This window comes from Jatropha curcas, chromosome 8 (genome assembly GCF_041381405.1).
Source record: "Jatropha curcas cultivar XTBG-Jc1 chromosome 8, XTBG_Jcur_1.0, whole genome shotgun sequence".
NCBI lineage: Eukaryota > Viridiplantae > Streptophyta > Magnoliopsida > Malpighiales > Euphorbiaceae > Jatropha > Jatropha curcas.
The window spans coordinates 855,926-873,029 of record NC_143158.1 but is presented as its reverse complement, the minus strand read 5'-3'; the positions used below and the strand labels follow the sequence as shown (position 1 = coordinate 873,029).

The 17,104-nt window shown below is 37.9% G+C and overlaps 2 protein-coding genes across 6 annotated transcripts; both read right to left on the bottom strand.

Moving 5' to 3' along the window:
* Window positions 1–23: 23 nt before the first annotated feature.
* Window positions 24–13,538, bottom strand: LOC105637593 (uncharacterized). Of its 5 annotated transcripts, XM_037637467.2 has the most exons (20): window positions 13,231–13,531; window positions 11,402–12,077; window positions 11,233–11,321; window positions 11,007–11,105; window positions 9,193–9,883; window positions 8,673–9,074; window positions 8,001–8,513; window positions 7,734–7,854; window positions 5,570–7,398; window positions 4,804–4,936; window positions 4,551–4,671; window positions 4,378–4,461; window positions 3,008–3,475; window positions 2,165–2,260; window positions 1,579–1,734; window positions 1,256–1,435; window positions 981–1,094; window positions 716–898; window positions 585–629; window positions 24–401 (listed from the first exon to the last, which is right to left on the bottom strand). In XM_037637467.2, exons 1-20 carry the CDS (start codon window positions 13,321–13,323, stop codon window positions 267–269), a joined length of 6,228 nt encoding a protein of 2,075 aa, XP_037493395.1. In that variant the 5' UTR covers window positions 13,324–13,531; the 3' UTR covers window positions 24–266. The 5 variants fall into 5 exon arrangements, 4 of the variants coding, with proteins under 4 accessions (XP_037493395.1, XP_020536500.2, XP_037493397.1 ...); XM_020680841.3 differs by having other exon boundaries at window positions 8,001–9,074; XM_037637469.2 differs by lacking the exons at window positions 11,233–11,321; window positions 11,402–12,077; window positions 13,231–13,531 and having other exon boundaries at window positions 8,001–9,074; window positions 9,193–9,924.
* Window positions 13,539–14,558: 1,020 nt separating this feature from the next.
* Window positions 14,559–16,389, bottom strand: LOC105637592 (flotillin-like protein 4). Its single transcript, XM_012221091.4, has 2 exons — window positions 15,401–16,389; window positions 14,559–15,300 (listed from the first exon to the last, which is right to left on the bottom strand). The coding sequence occupies exons 1-2, from the start codon at window positions 16,325–16,327 to the stop codon at window positions 14,782–14,784; spliced, it is 1,446 nt and encodes a 481-aa protein (XP_012076481.1). The 5' UTR covers window positions 16,328–16,389; the 3' UTR covers window positions 14,559–14,781.
* Window positions 16,390–17,104: the final 715 nt, after the last annotated feature.

Genomic DNA, 17,104 nt, shown 5'->3' with positions numbered 1-17,104 from the left:
ATTTTATGTACTTTTCTTGTAACTTTAAAAAATATGAAGTGCTTATGATTGTCTCGTAAATATTAACCTGCAACCTACCATAATGTGACAGGAATAGATCCGACTCATAATTGCTTGAACTTACATATAATACACAGAAACAAAATTTTAGAACAAGGTCCCGACTCCGGAGATATTTCGTATTGACAGAGGCCTAAAATTAACAACCGAATTGAATCGTTGGTGTTACAAAAATGATGTATTTACAAGGGAGTCGAAAATGCCTATTAATTCAAATAGCGCCTGCAATTTTTTGAATTGCAAAAACAAGGGATCTTCTTTCCTTCATCTTCATGGTTAAAATGGTAGTCGTACGTTATCTCTTCCCCAGGATATATGTCTCTCTCAGCGAAAAAGACTACCTGTAAATGCAAAACAAAGTCCTCTAATTATCCCCCAAAACGCAAAATACAATTCAAAAGAAGTAGCAAGGCCAAATTTTTAATGCGCACATTTTAGGAATCACTTCAAACAGGTTATTCAAACAAAAATAAGCAACCAAGGAAAACCATAGCCAGACACATAAAAGAGGGATTTCGAGTTACCTTCTTTTCTGTCCTAACTGAAATAACTTTAGCTACGCAGTTTGGCTGGTCAAGCAAATGGACAGCAAAGTAAGAAAATTAATTTGATGCTGCATGATGGCATAAAAACGCTCATGGAGACAGATAATTACCAGACAAGAATGATTGACAAAACGAGCAATTCCCCCCTTTTGGGTCGCATCAATAATATGTTCTTTATCTATCCTGAAGAAATAGCAGGCGCTCTTGTACTGCAGTTTCCTTCCACACTGATACTCGTTCTCTCTTTTATCAGCCACACGTTGCCCAACTATCTCACCAACATACTCAACCACCTGAAAAATCTAGAAAGCTCATCACATTGTCCAATCACAATCAGAGAAGTGCATCAATGACTTGAGGGAGAAAAGGTCAAACCATTTCACCACGACAAATAAACCGAGATGTGTAAAGGCCAAGGGCATGTATGCCAGACTTGTAAACAACCAAATGTTTCCAACCCTTCAATTGTTTGTAGCGGGCATATTCTTTCTGCAATAAGAGGAAATCAATAAGATAGAAAGCATGAGAACTCCAAATGATGCAGTTTCAGTGAGAAACCAAGGAAAACTAAAATGGATAAAGAAAGGGTTCTTATCTGAAAGGCAATTAACTGAATCAACCATAAATAAAAAATCTGAAGTAACTCATACCCGGCAGTCATATTCCTTTTCTGAAATTGGCAGCTTCAAAAGGCCTTGTGAACAAGATTTCTGTCCATTAATGTGAATCCAAGCATTTAACTGCTCCTGAGGAACAAGGCATCCACCCTTTCCTTTTGATTGCCAATTAATACTATGCCAGAAGCCATCACGTTTGCGACCCTTATATCCCTTGTACAAAATAAAATTTAAAAGGAGAGAGAGAGAGAGAGAGACACACACACAGCATCATTAGTATATTCAATAGTATTAACTCTTTTAACTATGCTAACATGCAAACCTCCTCTGCAACCCAGCACTCATGAAAGGAATACCTCAGTCCTGGCACAGCTTTCTCCTGTACAACCTGCTTCAATGTCATCAACATCACATGTCAATTGACTTGCTGTGTATGTTGCATGAAGTTCACATCTTCCATAAAAGCCAACATTTTCATTATCGACGCCTTCAGCCTCGCTTTGCAGCAGACCCTGAAACCAATACGCTAAAGAAAGTTGAAGGGATAAACAGAATGCTGATAGTGAAGAATAGAATTAATTATTTCAAAATGGGATTTTCAAAATTCAAGGCAATTTTGGCTGTTAATGTAAAATAGAACACAACACATTTGGTTGTATTCCAATCCAATTATGCTGTTAAAATAGGATGGACACTACTTTTGTTTGCATACCAGATAAAGCAAAATAACTTGAAGGTAGTCTAATAAAGAAGTGTCTATATCACTAAAAAACAATTTCTCGTCACAACCCAGTTCCTACTAGAAATTAACAAAATCATAAACAGCAAGAAAGGCCAAATCTTCCAAGGATATATTCCTACTTGAACAACAAATCAAGGCAGAAAAACAATATGAAAAATGCATGTAACTAGGCACCCAAAATATTCAAATAGAAAATACACCTTCTGATGAGCGCACCAAGGATGAAACTGAACAGAGCAATTTTCAACCCTACACTGTATACATGAACCACCTGGTCGATTACACACAGAGCATACCTGGAAAAGAAAAAATGAAAGTGTAAATTCCTACTTGAATATTGTTATTATTATTGTTGTTGTTGTTGAGGTAATATAGATATTGCAAAAAAGGAGTGTAAGTATAATATTTCATAATCCATATACCCTATACAGTAGAGATTCCCATATCTCATGTGAACAAATTGAAGTAAATTTGAATCTTTGCATTGCCATAAAAGGAGTTAAAAATGCCAAATTGTACATAATACCAGAGAACCTAGATCAGGTACTGTCATTGCATGACAAAATTACTATAGTACACTCATCCCTTGCTTTTGTTTACTGAATTTGCAATTTAGATAAGAAACACAGAAAGAACACTCATGTCAAATATCATAATAACAAGATGCAATAATGAAAAACTGCAATTAGTGATCAGCGTCTTAAAGTATGCAATGTGGATTGATAGCATATCACAAGATTTGGACAACTCAAAAAGGTCGGTTCACCATCCATGCATGAACTGTTACCTCTTACCACAACAATATTGTATGGTATTGCGTATCTTGGGCTTTGGCTCAAGTGGTCAAAGAGCAATTATCCTTAATTTATCAGTTCAACCATTATTTAGCTTAATCACAGTTGGGTGATAAACACCAAAAACAAAAAGTGCATACGTGAAGCACCACAACTGACCAAAATAATCATAACATCATGGATTCAGGCAAACATATACTCCTGAATATATATTTTATTAGTTCAATTATCATTAATTTCAATGCTTACCGCATTTGTTTTAGGACGTGAAATGCCTGAGACATCAAAAGCACTCATGGTATCCACATTTGGACATCGTGTTCCAGGAGTCCACAGGCCACAAACCATGTGAACCCACTGCTTAACATTTGAATCAAGTACTCCTGCTGTAATACTAGTATGCACTTTTAGATTACTAACACGGCACAATGAACTTTGTAATATATCAGATTGGTTCTGCACATCCATATTGCAAATGGTTGAAGTTGATGGCTCAATATTTGTGGGTCTTACAACAGCATATGGACTATTTTCTGGTATAGATCCTGAGGAATGCAAAATGTTGAATTCTTCCTGCACAATTTCAGCAGAAGGAATTGAATTCAATTGCCTGCATTCTGTTTCAAGGTTCCAAGCTTTTAAAAGGGTTTTCACAATTGTACGGCTCCTAAGTGCTTGAGTCATAGCCCCACCACCATAACCACAAAGAACACAAACCTAGACAAGTTAGAACAAGAGAGGCATTAGAATCACAAGATAAAATGGAAGAAGAAAGCCAATAAACAAACGTCTGGCAATAAAGTCAGCCAATATAGTTGAGAAGGATCAATAAAACCTCCAGAGGAAACCTAATTTTCGTAAAGTCTAATACATTTCCTAGAAAACAGATTACAAATATGATTAAACCACAGTATCTAGAGATTTATGCCCTAAGGTCAATAACAGAGTGATTTTCGTATCCTCTTACTGAAAGCATCACATAAAAACACACAAAAAAAAGTAACAAACATGCACTACATTCAGGATGTAGAACACAAAGCAACTCTTATCAATGACACAAGAAGCAGATGCAAACAAAGATGTCACGGAAAAGCACTTTATCGCACAATAGATTGACAGACAATAATTGGTTTTTAAAAATATGAGCATTCCTCCCAATCCATAAGCTCCAACAAATTTCACATCTTTCATTTCACCAAACCCTCTTGATTTGGGACCACAAGAAGTCTCCAAAGTAGGCATACCTCGTTCTCCTTCAAACTACCAAAGGAGCAATTCTAGATTGCCCACTCCACCTCACAGAGAATACAAAGGTAAGATTGGGACTCATTGTGCTTACAACACATAACACACGAATCAGAAGATAAAACTTTTATTAGGCCTTCTTTTCTGCAACAAATCACTTCTAATTCTTTTCAAGAACTGCAGAACAAACAAATACCTGCATCCTGAACAGCATATTAGCTATCTAAACTTTAATATCCAAGTCATGATATTTTCAGAAATAGCAAGTTGCATATCAATTAAAAGACCAAATGAAGAAAAGAAAAATTAATTCAGTTCATTGAGAAATGGACAAATATACTTTTATGCATTGAACTGCTAATAAAATTTCTTACAATATTTTTAGAATTTGTCTTGCAAGGTCTGCAGTACCAGAGGCCTTTAGGCACTTTGGAAACGCCATAACAAGCTTGGTGAACCTATTTATTGAGACGCTCATCAGTGTGTAAAATCATTAACGGAAACATAGGGAAGATACTTGAATGCAAAATTTCCAGCTGCTACATACTCTGATTGAGCATTGCCCACACTCCAATAAATCATTAACTTCATCTTTGTTTGAGCTTCCACAAACACAGCAGAATGAATCCATGTCTGTAACAGATGGGTGTTTCTGCTTTCTAACATGTCTGACACAACAACATCAAAGTGTTCAAAACTAAAGCATCAGAATTCATAAGAGAAGGCCAGAATAATATCTAAACTAATACATAAATCAAAATAAAAGCAACCAATCTATCATTATGGATTCGCTAGCTCACCTTTTGGCATCAACTTTCCATGATCCACGAACTTGACTTCTATTAGAATTCTTTAGGTTCTTTTGCAATTTCATTTTCGGCTCACATTTGAAAATTTTCCTTTGGGAAATCATTTTAGGACTAGGACTCTTTCCTGAAAAAAAATAAAGATCAAATGATGTAAAAGTAGAGCCAATGAGAAGCTAGGGAACATTTTTAAGTAAAAGATAAAAGGAGATGAGAAAAAAAAAATGTTTATAAACCGAGTGAAAATTAAGCATGTCAGACAAAATGAGCAAATATAAAATTTTTTAAATAAAAGAGCTGAAGTATCTTGACAACACACATAAAAACCCACATGCAGACAGCAAACTGAAAATCTTCAACTTCATTCCGATTGATTGTTTTATACAAATTTGGCTTCTTTGCATGGGTTACTACATGCAGAATAAATAAGCACATATTATTATTCAATACGCATGCTCGCATTTTGCTCTAACTACAGGACCTCTTCGTAACACCTCATATCATGAATAAATGCATGTAATGCCTCTCAGCATTCCTAATGGGTTGCTATAGTCCATATCTAATATGAATCGATCTTCAGAAAGTTCATTCCTTCAACTGGCACTTAGCAATCACAGTTGCTGCTTTAAGGCTGAGTGCCTCATCAATCAAGTAAGCTAGAACTTGCAGCTCTGCTCATAATATTCCTTCATCTGAGTGGATGGAAATATGAATTACTCAAATGATATTTTCCTTTTGAATAAAAGAACATGTATATTACCTTTTAATGTTAACTCATAAAGGCTGCGCTTGCGAGTTTCTTTATACTTGGGTTTTGTCTGAACATGAGAACTACTGTCCAGTGGGTCATCACCTTTCTCATTTTTATCTTCTCTCTTCTCCAGTATTGAAAATTCATCAGCAGATTGCTCATCCCCACTCAAAAATGCTTCTTTCAAGGAAGGGTCAACATTCATCTCTTCACATATCAACCCATCATTTCTGTTATTTTCTTTCTCTTTTGCCAAATTGAAGAACTTATCGGAGCAAACATTATTCCATCTGAAATTTGTTCTCTTCCACCCCCTTGAGGAGGTTAGTCCAGGTTTACAATTTTTAGGGAGAGAACATCTTCTGGCAGTTTTAAGAATCTTATCAAGAGGAAATATTTTAACTGGTTTTGTCACTTCTCCAGTCACATGTCCATTGGATATTTCACCATACTTCCCACATACAACAGGCTTTGCCTTCCTATAACAAAGATTCACCTGCCGACTTGAAGATGGCTTGATCCAACTCACTGTATCATTCTTCAAAATTTTTTCACCTACTGCCTGAGTTAATTCTTGCATCTGAAACGGCATACAAATGTCAGCAGTCCGAGTCCTTCTGAATTTCTTTCTGCCTGAGATCCCAATCATATTACAAGAGTTGTCATTATGATTGCTTTCTGTGCCATGATCATGCCCATCCCCTGCATTGTAAAATCTGCAAAGATCTCTTTTACAAGAGAGTGTTTTGGTGACAGATAATGCAGAGTTCCCATGCTTGAGATCGGTTTTGAAAGAAGCACCAGATGTCCAAGATGAGTCTAGGCCAGATGAAACCAATTGCACATTATTGGATAAAAAAGGCCTGTCAACAGTCACATCACACTCAAGACTTTTGCAATGCACTACAGGAACTTTAGTACATAATGGTGCATCCAACATCTTCAATTCTATTTCTCTCTTTCTCTTCCCAGTTTTCATGCCCTTCTCAGACTCTTGTGACTGATTGGTTTTACCACAATCAGTGGTCCCGCACTGTTTTTGATTTCGTCCTCTCTTCCATGTGAGGGAATCCATGAGCTTAACCTCATCAAGAAGACTACGGGATGATTTAGTGCCAAAAACTTTATGAGATCCCTCTTTTCTCAGGTTGGTCTTATAACTAGCACCACAAAAGTCGGCAGTTCTGTCACTTTCAAAGGCATCATCAGATGACCAGCATTTATCAATACCTGATCCTTCATCAATTACAAGATTGTTTGCATATTCATTATTCCCAACAGTTGAAGAATCAACATCGGTAACCTCAATTGATGCCTGAGTAACAGCAGGAGTTGAGCAACCAGAAGATATATTTGATATGTCTTGCTTTTTCAAGGAGTCTGCTCTATGAACTGCTCCATTTGAACACTTAGCAGCATTATCTTCAAGTTGTCTTAATTCATGTCCTCTTTCATACAAAGCATCTGGGGATGCTTTTACACATGCCACCTCAGGAACCCTTTTTACCTTGCTTGGCACATCTTTCCACTGAGAAGCACAAAAACTAATTTTCCTAGATAGTTGCCCCCTTAAGTTTCCATATTGATCAGACACTGCATTTTCTTTTGGATTAACATGATCTTTAGCAAACTGTGAAGCAATTATCATTGGGGTTTTGCAACTGACACTTCCAGTTTCTTCTCTTACGGAATTAGGAGGATTTCCAACTCCAAAATTGCATTGCCCTCCTATACAATTATGGGCTGGACAGCTGCAGTTGTACTGAAAATAGAGTGTTCTCGGGCAGCAGCTTTCATGTTCATTTGAATGAGGGGTATTGTTTTGACATCTACCAAGCCTGTAACATTAGAATACAAAATATATCAGGCCAGTTGACAAAATGAAATTTACCTGGGAGAATCTATTACTTCAGATATCACATTAAGAATTTGTGAAAACATAGCTTGTATTCACCTATTCACCTCCAAATATTGGCTAAACCAACAGCATTGAAATTTATAGAGATGCTAACAGCAAAGTTTTTTGGAAAAACATTAACTAATATGACTTAGATTATGAAGATATCAGAAGACATAAGAAAAAGGTTCACATTATTAGAACCAATGCCAATTTTCAAGAAAATGAATTGCAAAATAAAATGATCCAGTTCAATATTGCAATCTCTAAACTAACCTCAACAACGGCTGCTCATTTTGAAGAGGAGAGTGAGAAGATTGGCAATGCATGCCAATTTCTTTACAGTGTAATGACATTCCTTGTGTAAATGTTGAGAACTTGCACCACCTGTTCAAACCTGGAAGAACACAGAATGTCATTGAAGAATCCACTGTCCGCACCACAACAAGAGAATTCCATACTGAATTGGGATTGAAGAATTATGAGCAGGTTTTAACAAACAAATTATGCAAGCAAGCAGTTATAAAATTCAAGAGCACTTGCCTGTCACAGATGAGAATTCATTATCATTTACCATCTTACTAGTAGGACCAGATTGGTCTGATTTCAGGGCAACTTCAGAGATGCCCTGCTTCCAGTTTAAGTTATGTGCTGGCATTTGCTCTTTAGCCATTGATGGTTCCACAAAAGAATGCTGTACTTTGACATCAGAAGAATTACTACATTTTCCCTGTTCTAGGTTCTTTCCAAGGGAAGCCAATGCATGTTGTTGCTTGGATAACTCCAATATCTGCCCCAATGCAAGCCATCTTAAATTATCATCAAGCAAGTGAGGAATACCAATACTTTCTTGATTTGGCATCGCTGGAGTCAGCCCTGGAATGGCAGTTGAACTGGACAAGTTAGAGTCTAATGGAACTGCCGATGATGATAGAAGTTGCCTAGAAGCCATGGTTGACCCCATAGACCTAAGGAAAACATGATCTGCAGGTCCACTGCTTCCAAAACAAGGAACATTCTCAAGGTAGTTGGAAAAGTTTCCAGCATCTGATGCATCTGGTAGCACATTAGGAGAGTAATGTGAATAGCGGTTTTTGTCATGAGCGTGTGGAAAGACAGAATAGCTGTTTCCAGCTACAACTCCAGTAGAGGAGCTAGGGTTTTCTGCGTGGTTATGCATTTTAGAACCCAAAGTTGTTTCAGTATAAGACTTACCAAGGCCTTCCACCCCTTTACCCTTGTCTGCAGGTTTGAGAAAACCTGACTGAGGTACCATATTTTGCCTATCTATCCCATTGCCACTGTTCCAGGCTTTGACAGCATGAGATTCACACTGCTTTGTGCCAAGTCTCACATGCTCGCCAACATTGAACAAATTACTAGTTGTCATAGAATGAGAACTCCCCTCAGGCAAATTGCAATGTTTAAATAGTGAAACAACTGAAGGCTTAGCCACATTGCCCCCAAGTAGTTCTGATTTAGCAGCATTCATCATATTGTTGTTCACACAGTTCCCATAATTCAACTGCTCTTGTTCCCTTCTTGAGGTGAAATTGGACAGGCCAACCGGACAGGGAAGAAATATTCCAGATTCCTCCTCTCCTCTACAACTGGTTACTGTACCATTCAAGGAATAAGAGTTAACTGATAGCTCCATTGACAATGGTCTATAGTAATAATAGACTACTTATTATCATATAGTTAAGAGGTAAGGAGAAAGAAAGTTAAATCGCACCATTATGAATCATCTGCTCTTGGCAAAATGGCCTCTGTGAATTGACAAGCGTGTTGCAGAATTGTCCTACTACTGGTGAAACTGGAGTTCTTGGAGCCTGACTCTGCTGATATGGTTGTCCAAGCTTCAACTCTATGCCAGAGGAAGAAGCATCTTTGTCCATATTAGTGCCACCCCTTGCATCTCTACTTCTGCTAACATCTGAATCATTAACAGTGATTCTGTGATTTTGCAGGGTCTGGTTCATAGCAGCCAAACTTCTACTCTTCAGAACAGCATCAATATATATGGACTGAGATATATTTTCCGGTCCTCTGCCAGCTAACTCTGGCATCGTCATGCACCTAGAGATGGAGCAATCAGTCATATGGTTATCACCCACGCTGCACGAATTGCTCTGTGAGCTGGCCACTAAACCTTTGAGATAAAATTTGTTACTGTCCTGACCATTTCTCTGTTGTTTATCATGTAAAGCATCAATGACGGAATTATGGTCTGCGAGAAAGTTCGCTGGAAAAACATCACCCAAAGACTGCCCAGATCTTACAGACCCTCCAGATGCACCAACCAGATTACTGCAATCAGAATTCTTCACAATGTTGGACATAGTCACACCAGATTTCACTAAACTAGCAGTCAATGGTAATCCTTCCGGCCAGTCCCACCCACTCTGATCTTCTGGAACCCTAATCTAAAGCATCATAAAAACATCACCATCCAGTGTTCTCGTTGCTTCAAGCACATGCCAATAAGAAACATCACCATCCAGTCTACGACAAACTACTATTTAGAATAAAAATCAAGATTCAATGGCATCTATATAATGAGAAGCAAAACTTATTTGAATGTCTATGTGAATATATAGACATATGAATATAAGGCTGCACATGAACATTGTGCATGAAAACTCAAGCATGGAGTAGGAAAGTTACACACATCGAATTATCTCAATCTGCAGCACAAGGTCATGCTAAAGCCAAAGCCAAAAAATGTTTACATGTCCTCTCAAGGGCTTTAAATGACAGAAATCTCTATATCTCTTTGAGAATATTAACTTTTAGAAGTAAAATAGTTTTCTTTTTCCCTTTTTCCTTTTCAAGAGAACACATTGTACTTGCTAACTCCTAAATGGTATTTTATCTACCAGAGAAGCAACACGCCACATTAACAGAATTCGGTCCATGATATGCACTTGGGCTTCCTTGAGATGTTTTAGGTTATGGCAATCAAGCACCAAAAAAATATTACGGAAAACACCTAAGTTACTACAACCACTAGTGTTGCAGCAAGTTTCTAGTAGTCATTGAAACACATTACTCATACTAAGCATGATGCAAATCCTACTAGGCTTCGACAGCATGCATAGAAAAAGACATTAGGTGAAATTTTACTAAACAAAGTTGACTTCATTCCTACATTCATCATAGAAGATTATCATATCTGCCATTTGTTGAGACACACTGGATTAGTTTAAAATACCACATTTAAATATGATTTTAAGCTACAAAGCAAATAAAGTTGACTTCATCCCTACACTCATCATAGAAGATTATCATATCAGCCATTTGTTGAGACACACTGAATTAGTTTAAAATACCACATTTAAATATGATTTTAAGCTACAAAGCAAGTACACCATTATGAAATTATAGAGGAACTTAGTGGATAACTTCTCTACACACAGTTTTTCAGCATGTAAACACATACTTAGTGGATAAGTTGTGCACGGGGATAAAAAGGTACATGCCACGTGTACAAGAAGTACAAAACTGAATTCTGCTCAAGTGCGAGTGAGTGCATTGGAAATATCTTACCCCAAATTTCTGGAAATACAGCTTACGCCACTGAGCAATTGTCTCTCCACTGTCCATACGAACAGCATCCCCAGGGTTAACATTGAGTACTCCAGAGTGCTGTAAGAGAAAAGCAGTTAAATCAATTTCGAAGCATGAAGACATGCTAAAATACCATGTAAATGTGTTCAACCTGAAAATCAACATAAAAAAAACACCAAATTCATTTGATATTAGCAGAAGTCACCTCACAGAACTTAGCGACAGACATGTGGAAGCAATGGCATGAGCAAAGAATGCCTAGAAGTCCTGTATTGCTAAGCAGTAGATCTCCACCTTTCATATTAATCAAACACAAATATCAGGCACTCACACTAGACTTGATAAAAGTCACTTAACATGTACAAAGCACTTACTTCTATCCAAGCAAAACACGCGAGGGCAACCACTTGTAGAAGTAGAAGAAACGCTTAAAGCAGAGGACTCTGCTTCTACTGGAAATCTTTGTGGTATTAGATTATTCACATTCTGGAGTTTTACAGCATCTGCAAGGGGCATGCCATGCCATTCCCCTCTCAGAGAAGCAAAATCTTTTATTTTCTCATTACCGAGAACAGCTTGATGACTGACAGTTTTAGTAAGGCCTGAACCCTTAAGAGAAATGTTTGCAGGCAGAAGACCATGTTGAAACACAGAATTGGAACTAGCCATTGTCCGTGATGAAACAATTGAACAAAGATCAGCTCCACTTCGCAGGTTTTGATAGCTTCCATTTTCTGATAGTAGTCCACTAGATGTCACAGGAACCTGACTTCCAGTAGGACTAACAGTTATATTGCCAATTTCAATAGGCAGTTTACTAGAGCTACTGAATGGTTTTGGATTTGATAATCCCTGGAAATCAAAATGCAAAAAAGAAGCAGGCCCAGATAGGAGAGCTACAAATGAACTGCCTAAGTCGGTATGACTTGAGCTGCAGGAACTTAAATTAGCAATGTTGGGAAATGATGGATTGGGCATCTTTGCATGCATTTGCGATCTCAAGTCTTGTCCAGCATGTGAATAAACATACTGACTTGAAATAATCTCCATCTATATTTAGCCACAAGAAAAAACAGGGGAAAAAATTCAAAACCCTGATGGTTAGCATATAGTAAGATGAATGAAACAGTAAAGAAAGAGAGATCATGACGCATTTTAAAATTTTGAATCACAAATAGAAATCTTTAGGCCTAAGAAAGAAATCACACACCAACTAATAGGCATATAAACATGAAAATTGAAGTTTTCACTGTTATAGTCAAGGTTTCCTTCTAGTTTCCGCAAATTTTTCAATAACAAAGGTAATCTTTCACCTTGAAAATTAACAAAATGCAAAACTTATCCCATCTATAGAGCCAATGCATTAACTCCAATCATTCCTTACCCAGATGGAAAGCTAGTGACGGGTCAAATGCGGTTCACTACTCAATCAAATATTGTTCCCTACTCAATCCTTGGAGAAACGGCCCAGCAAGAGTCATCCCATCTCAAACCCCAACACCCAACCCCCCCCCCCCCTTCCCTCTGCTAATTTGCTATAAACCCCTGCCAAAGACTCTCTTTCAGCACCAAACCGACACAATCATATCGCAAGCTCATTCATAAAAGAAACATATAAATATAAATGCAAGCATAAGTTTTTAATATTGCAAATTAAATAAAATATTAAAATCCAGAAATGCTACAAGCATCAAAACTTGCGTTCTCCTTCCTCACTAGCATTATTAAAATTTTCATGCATCAGCCATGCAGGCTTCATTCTGCACATGCAATGGATAGTAATGACTGAAATACAATGCGATTTCCACCCATTACTTAAAAGCAGCAACTAACGAAATAGTGTTGCACTCCCTGCAAATTTCTTCCGCCTGAAAAGAAAGTGTAACAAACCCTAATATACCAATGTAAGATAACAGAGGCTTCCAGCGTTATATAAGAACGGTCTAATGCTATACCATTTACTTGTCATGTCACCAAAATCACAAACGCCAAAGAACATTGTGAACATCGTTTGATGCCACTACAAATGGTTCAGATAGTCCCCCGTATACAACAGTTAGATGAGACATTTTGAAACATTAACTAAAGGTTGAGGCAATAGAAGCATCGAGCTCGCAGAGAAACTGAGAATCTCAACCATAAACAAGCAAAGGCCAAGTGCATCCCAAAAACAGCAATAACACACACACTACGGCATCATTACCTGATCTCGAGCTTCACGAGATGTCGAAGAAGCCAGGGCTGGCATCGACGACTGCAATGTTGAGCCAAATTTGACCTTCCATGAACTATCCATCTCTGAAACCTCTCTAAACCCTAGCCCTCCGCCATCAGAACCGATAAACGCACTGGAGAATCCGGTAATAATAGAGCAACCAAACAGCTCTCAGCCGGAGTTGAATGACCAAAATATCCTCGCGAAGCGGACAAGTCTCAAGCCATTTGAGGGAGAGTGAGTGTGAAAAGCCACTGACAAATGATACTGAGGCTTTACAGATAGAGAAGAAAAGTGATGAAAGCATCTGAAATTGTATTGTTTCGAGGCCGGGTTGACCCAACACTAGCATGTTGACGCGTGTGATGGATCGGAAAAAATGAACCGTTGGATTTAAAGATTCGGTGATGGATAGAGAAATGGATGATTGTAGAGCGTCGATTGTGAATAAAGCTGGTTGCTTTCTCTGACAACATTAGACTGTGCAAGTGTAATTAAGTAACTGTAGCATCAAAACTTGACAAGGCGCAAGAAATTGTTGGTCACGCGCGAAAAACCTGGTGTGGGGCCTGCTTGCGTGGAATGAGCTTATTAGTGGGGGTAGTTATTGGTGGAAAATGGGTGGGTTCCACCAAAAGGATATGTTTGGATAATGGGAAGCATAATCCTATACCAAGTACAGTCACTTTCATCCCAACCTTTGAGGAGGAGATCCTTGTCCCGGATAGTGATTATTAGCTTCGCTTTTGAGAAGGCGTTGTGCTTTGCGGTCTCTTAACGGTGGCGTGGTATTATAGTTTTCCTTGTCGTTTGGAACTCGTCGTTTTTCCTTCACTATGTAGTTCGCTCTGGAAAAGGAGCCTTGGACTAGCACGTAATGTGGATGTCCAGTGCTTGCTAATGGGCCACCATTTAACTTCCCTACAAGCCCAATGAACAGCCCAACAAGCTCTTTACAGTCCATGTTCAAATCTTAAATTATTAATGCAATAAAAGAAAAACCTTTTTTTAAAAAAAACAAATAATAAAAAATGAAAAGAACAAATCACAAGCTAATTTTCTCCAAAAAAAAAAAAAAAAAAAAAAAGCTATTTTTCTAAAAATGGGACAAATTAAAATTTAATTGGAAAATAGATAATTATTTCTTAGTTAATGGAATATATACCAATTTGAATGAAAAAGATTGATGTAATAAAAGTGGTGGAGTGGCAATGGAATTAAAAATTATGTGCTCCGTTTTCGAAGAATCCATTTCCATCTTCCAATCTTAGTAGATAACTGATGCTGGGCATAAGCATAAGCATCGGGTAGTGGAATAATAGAAAAGAAAGACTGCCATTTACTTTTATTACTTTTATTACAGTGATTCTTTCAGCCATTCTTGTCTAGAATAATTATTTTTCTTTGAGCTCTTGCACTCCTTTTGGGAAAAGAAAAAACAAATAAATAAAAGAAGAAGAAGAAGAAGAATAAGAATACTACACACACAGACATGAACATTAAAGTCAAAATGGAGGCAAAGCATGTATGTCTGTTTTCTCAGTTGATAGTAGAGTGATCAGTAGAAGCATCAGCTAAGGTGCCTAACCATGGCGGTGGAAGCATTCCAGTTTGCTCCTGAACAGTTTTAAGCAAAGGAGGCAACATCTTATAAACCCCAGCAACTTCCTTCATAGCTCCATCACTTATTATCTCTCCACCGTTTCCATTACTCCAAATGCTGATTTTGGGTTGCAGGCCTCGAACAGCCTCAGCATTAACTCTAGCGATTTCTTGAAACATTCCGCCATTGACCATCAAGAAATCTCGTAAAGCTGCATAGTTGCCGTCCAATGCGTCAAGAAGGGTGCGTAGATATATGCCTTGTGCTTTTGCTAAAGCTATCATTCCCTCAGCCTCTTTCTGCTTAGCGTATAATTCTCCGTCTGCAACTTGCTGGCGAGCATAAAACGCTGCTTCTGCAATTGCTTTTTGAGCCTCCGCTTCTTTCTTCTTTTCATATAGGACTGCTTCTGCTGCTTTTTGCTTTTTATAGAGCTCCCAGTTCGCTTCTTGCACCTTTTATATCAAACAGATTGTATTAGGAATCAGAAACTGATATTTATTCTTGTACGTGTATATAATTTCCGTATAAAAGAATAATCAACAATTTAATTACCTTAGTCTCATACTCCACACTAGCTTTGCTCAAAAACTCAGCTTTTAGTTTCTCAGTTCTAGTCAAAGCATTCATCCTTTCCACCTCCCTCTGCAGCTCAGCCTCCCTCAGGGAAACCGCCTTTGCTGCTTCCACTTCTGCCACCTGTGCCTCTTTCGTCCACCCAGCCTTCTTCTTGGCTAACTCAGCATTCGCCTCTGCCACCTCAGCCTCTCTTTGGTTTTCATAAATCTTCACTTGAGTCTTCACCTTTATCTCCTCCTTTTTCCCTTCTCCTTGCCTCTGTGTTGATATTATCTTCGTCTCTGCATCAATTTTCGCTGCATTTTGCAACGTTTGTCCTTCCCTCAGCTTTGATCCTATCTCTCCTTTCATTTTGGCCTCTGATACATCAACTTTAGCTTGATTTGCAGCCTCCATTTGAGTCTTTTGACCCAAATAAGAGAAGTACTCGTGCCCCGGAACATCAACAAGTTGTTTAACATTAGCGTTGTATATTAATAAGCCAAACTGGTTAAGTTCGAGCTGGACTTTCTCAAAAACTTCTTGTTTAAACTCTTTAGTTCCTTTAAAAATCTCTTCCATGGTCATGGAAGCCGCAAGGACTCGGGTTTCACCTTCAATGATGCCCTGAACAAGCTCTTTGACATGGTGAGAGAGCTTGTCGTGTGGAGAGATGAGCTTTGCATATTTCAAGAGGCTTTGATCATCGTCCACACGAGGACCGATAGTAAAGACAGCAGGGAGGATGAAAGGGAGCTTCTCTGCACTCATGGCTTGGACTTCGAAAGTGTAATTGACCGGTGAAACATCGAAGACGGTACAAGACTGACCTGGGAGGACCCATGCTTTCTTTGCAAGCTTAAGGTCTGAGATACCGACTCCGGTGATCACCAGATACTCCGAGGGGCTTGCTACTCTATACATAGTTTTAAGTTTCTATCTCAAATATTAAGCAGATATATTTCTGTGAAGTGGTGAGTATATATCAGTGTAATGTTAGTGGGGAAAGAATATATGGGCATATTGGTAGATATTTCATCAGAATTACACATTTCATGCTGGCCATTAGTTTTTAACGTTGACTTTTTTTGTATTCTTATATACGGCGTGACTCTACGCAATTACAGGACAATTTCGATGTGTCGAAAAATGAATTAGTAGAAAAAAGAAATCTAATTTGTATCTACCAACTATTTATTGCAATTCGCAACTTGAAATGGAATAATCATTTCATAGTTTTCTTCGTATTTTGTTTGATTTTAGTGATTATTCTGCTCGGAATCACCGTATGCTCGGAGCAAGCAACCAGGTTTGCAATACAACTTTGCTCGGAGCAAGCAACCACGTAAAGAAAGGATAGTCTTCCGTAAATTTATTATTTTAATAACGTTTAACTGTTTTAATGGGTTTTTTATAAAAATCCAAAAGTTAAAAACTCAAATTTCAACAATATGATGTCTCCATATGATAATTACTCATTATACAAGGACAACTATGCACGCGAGAACCTCACATCAATTATAATCACCACTTGCGTAAGAAAAATGGTTGGATAACCATCCCCAATCAGATCATTTAATAGTCCAAATATTGAGATTAGTGATATCATGGACCAATTTTTCTTCTCAATGAAGAGATGACACCACTGACATATTAGTCAAGAATTCAAATTTACCAGTGGAACTTGCAAGGTAACATGGA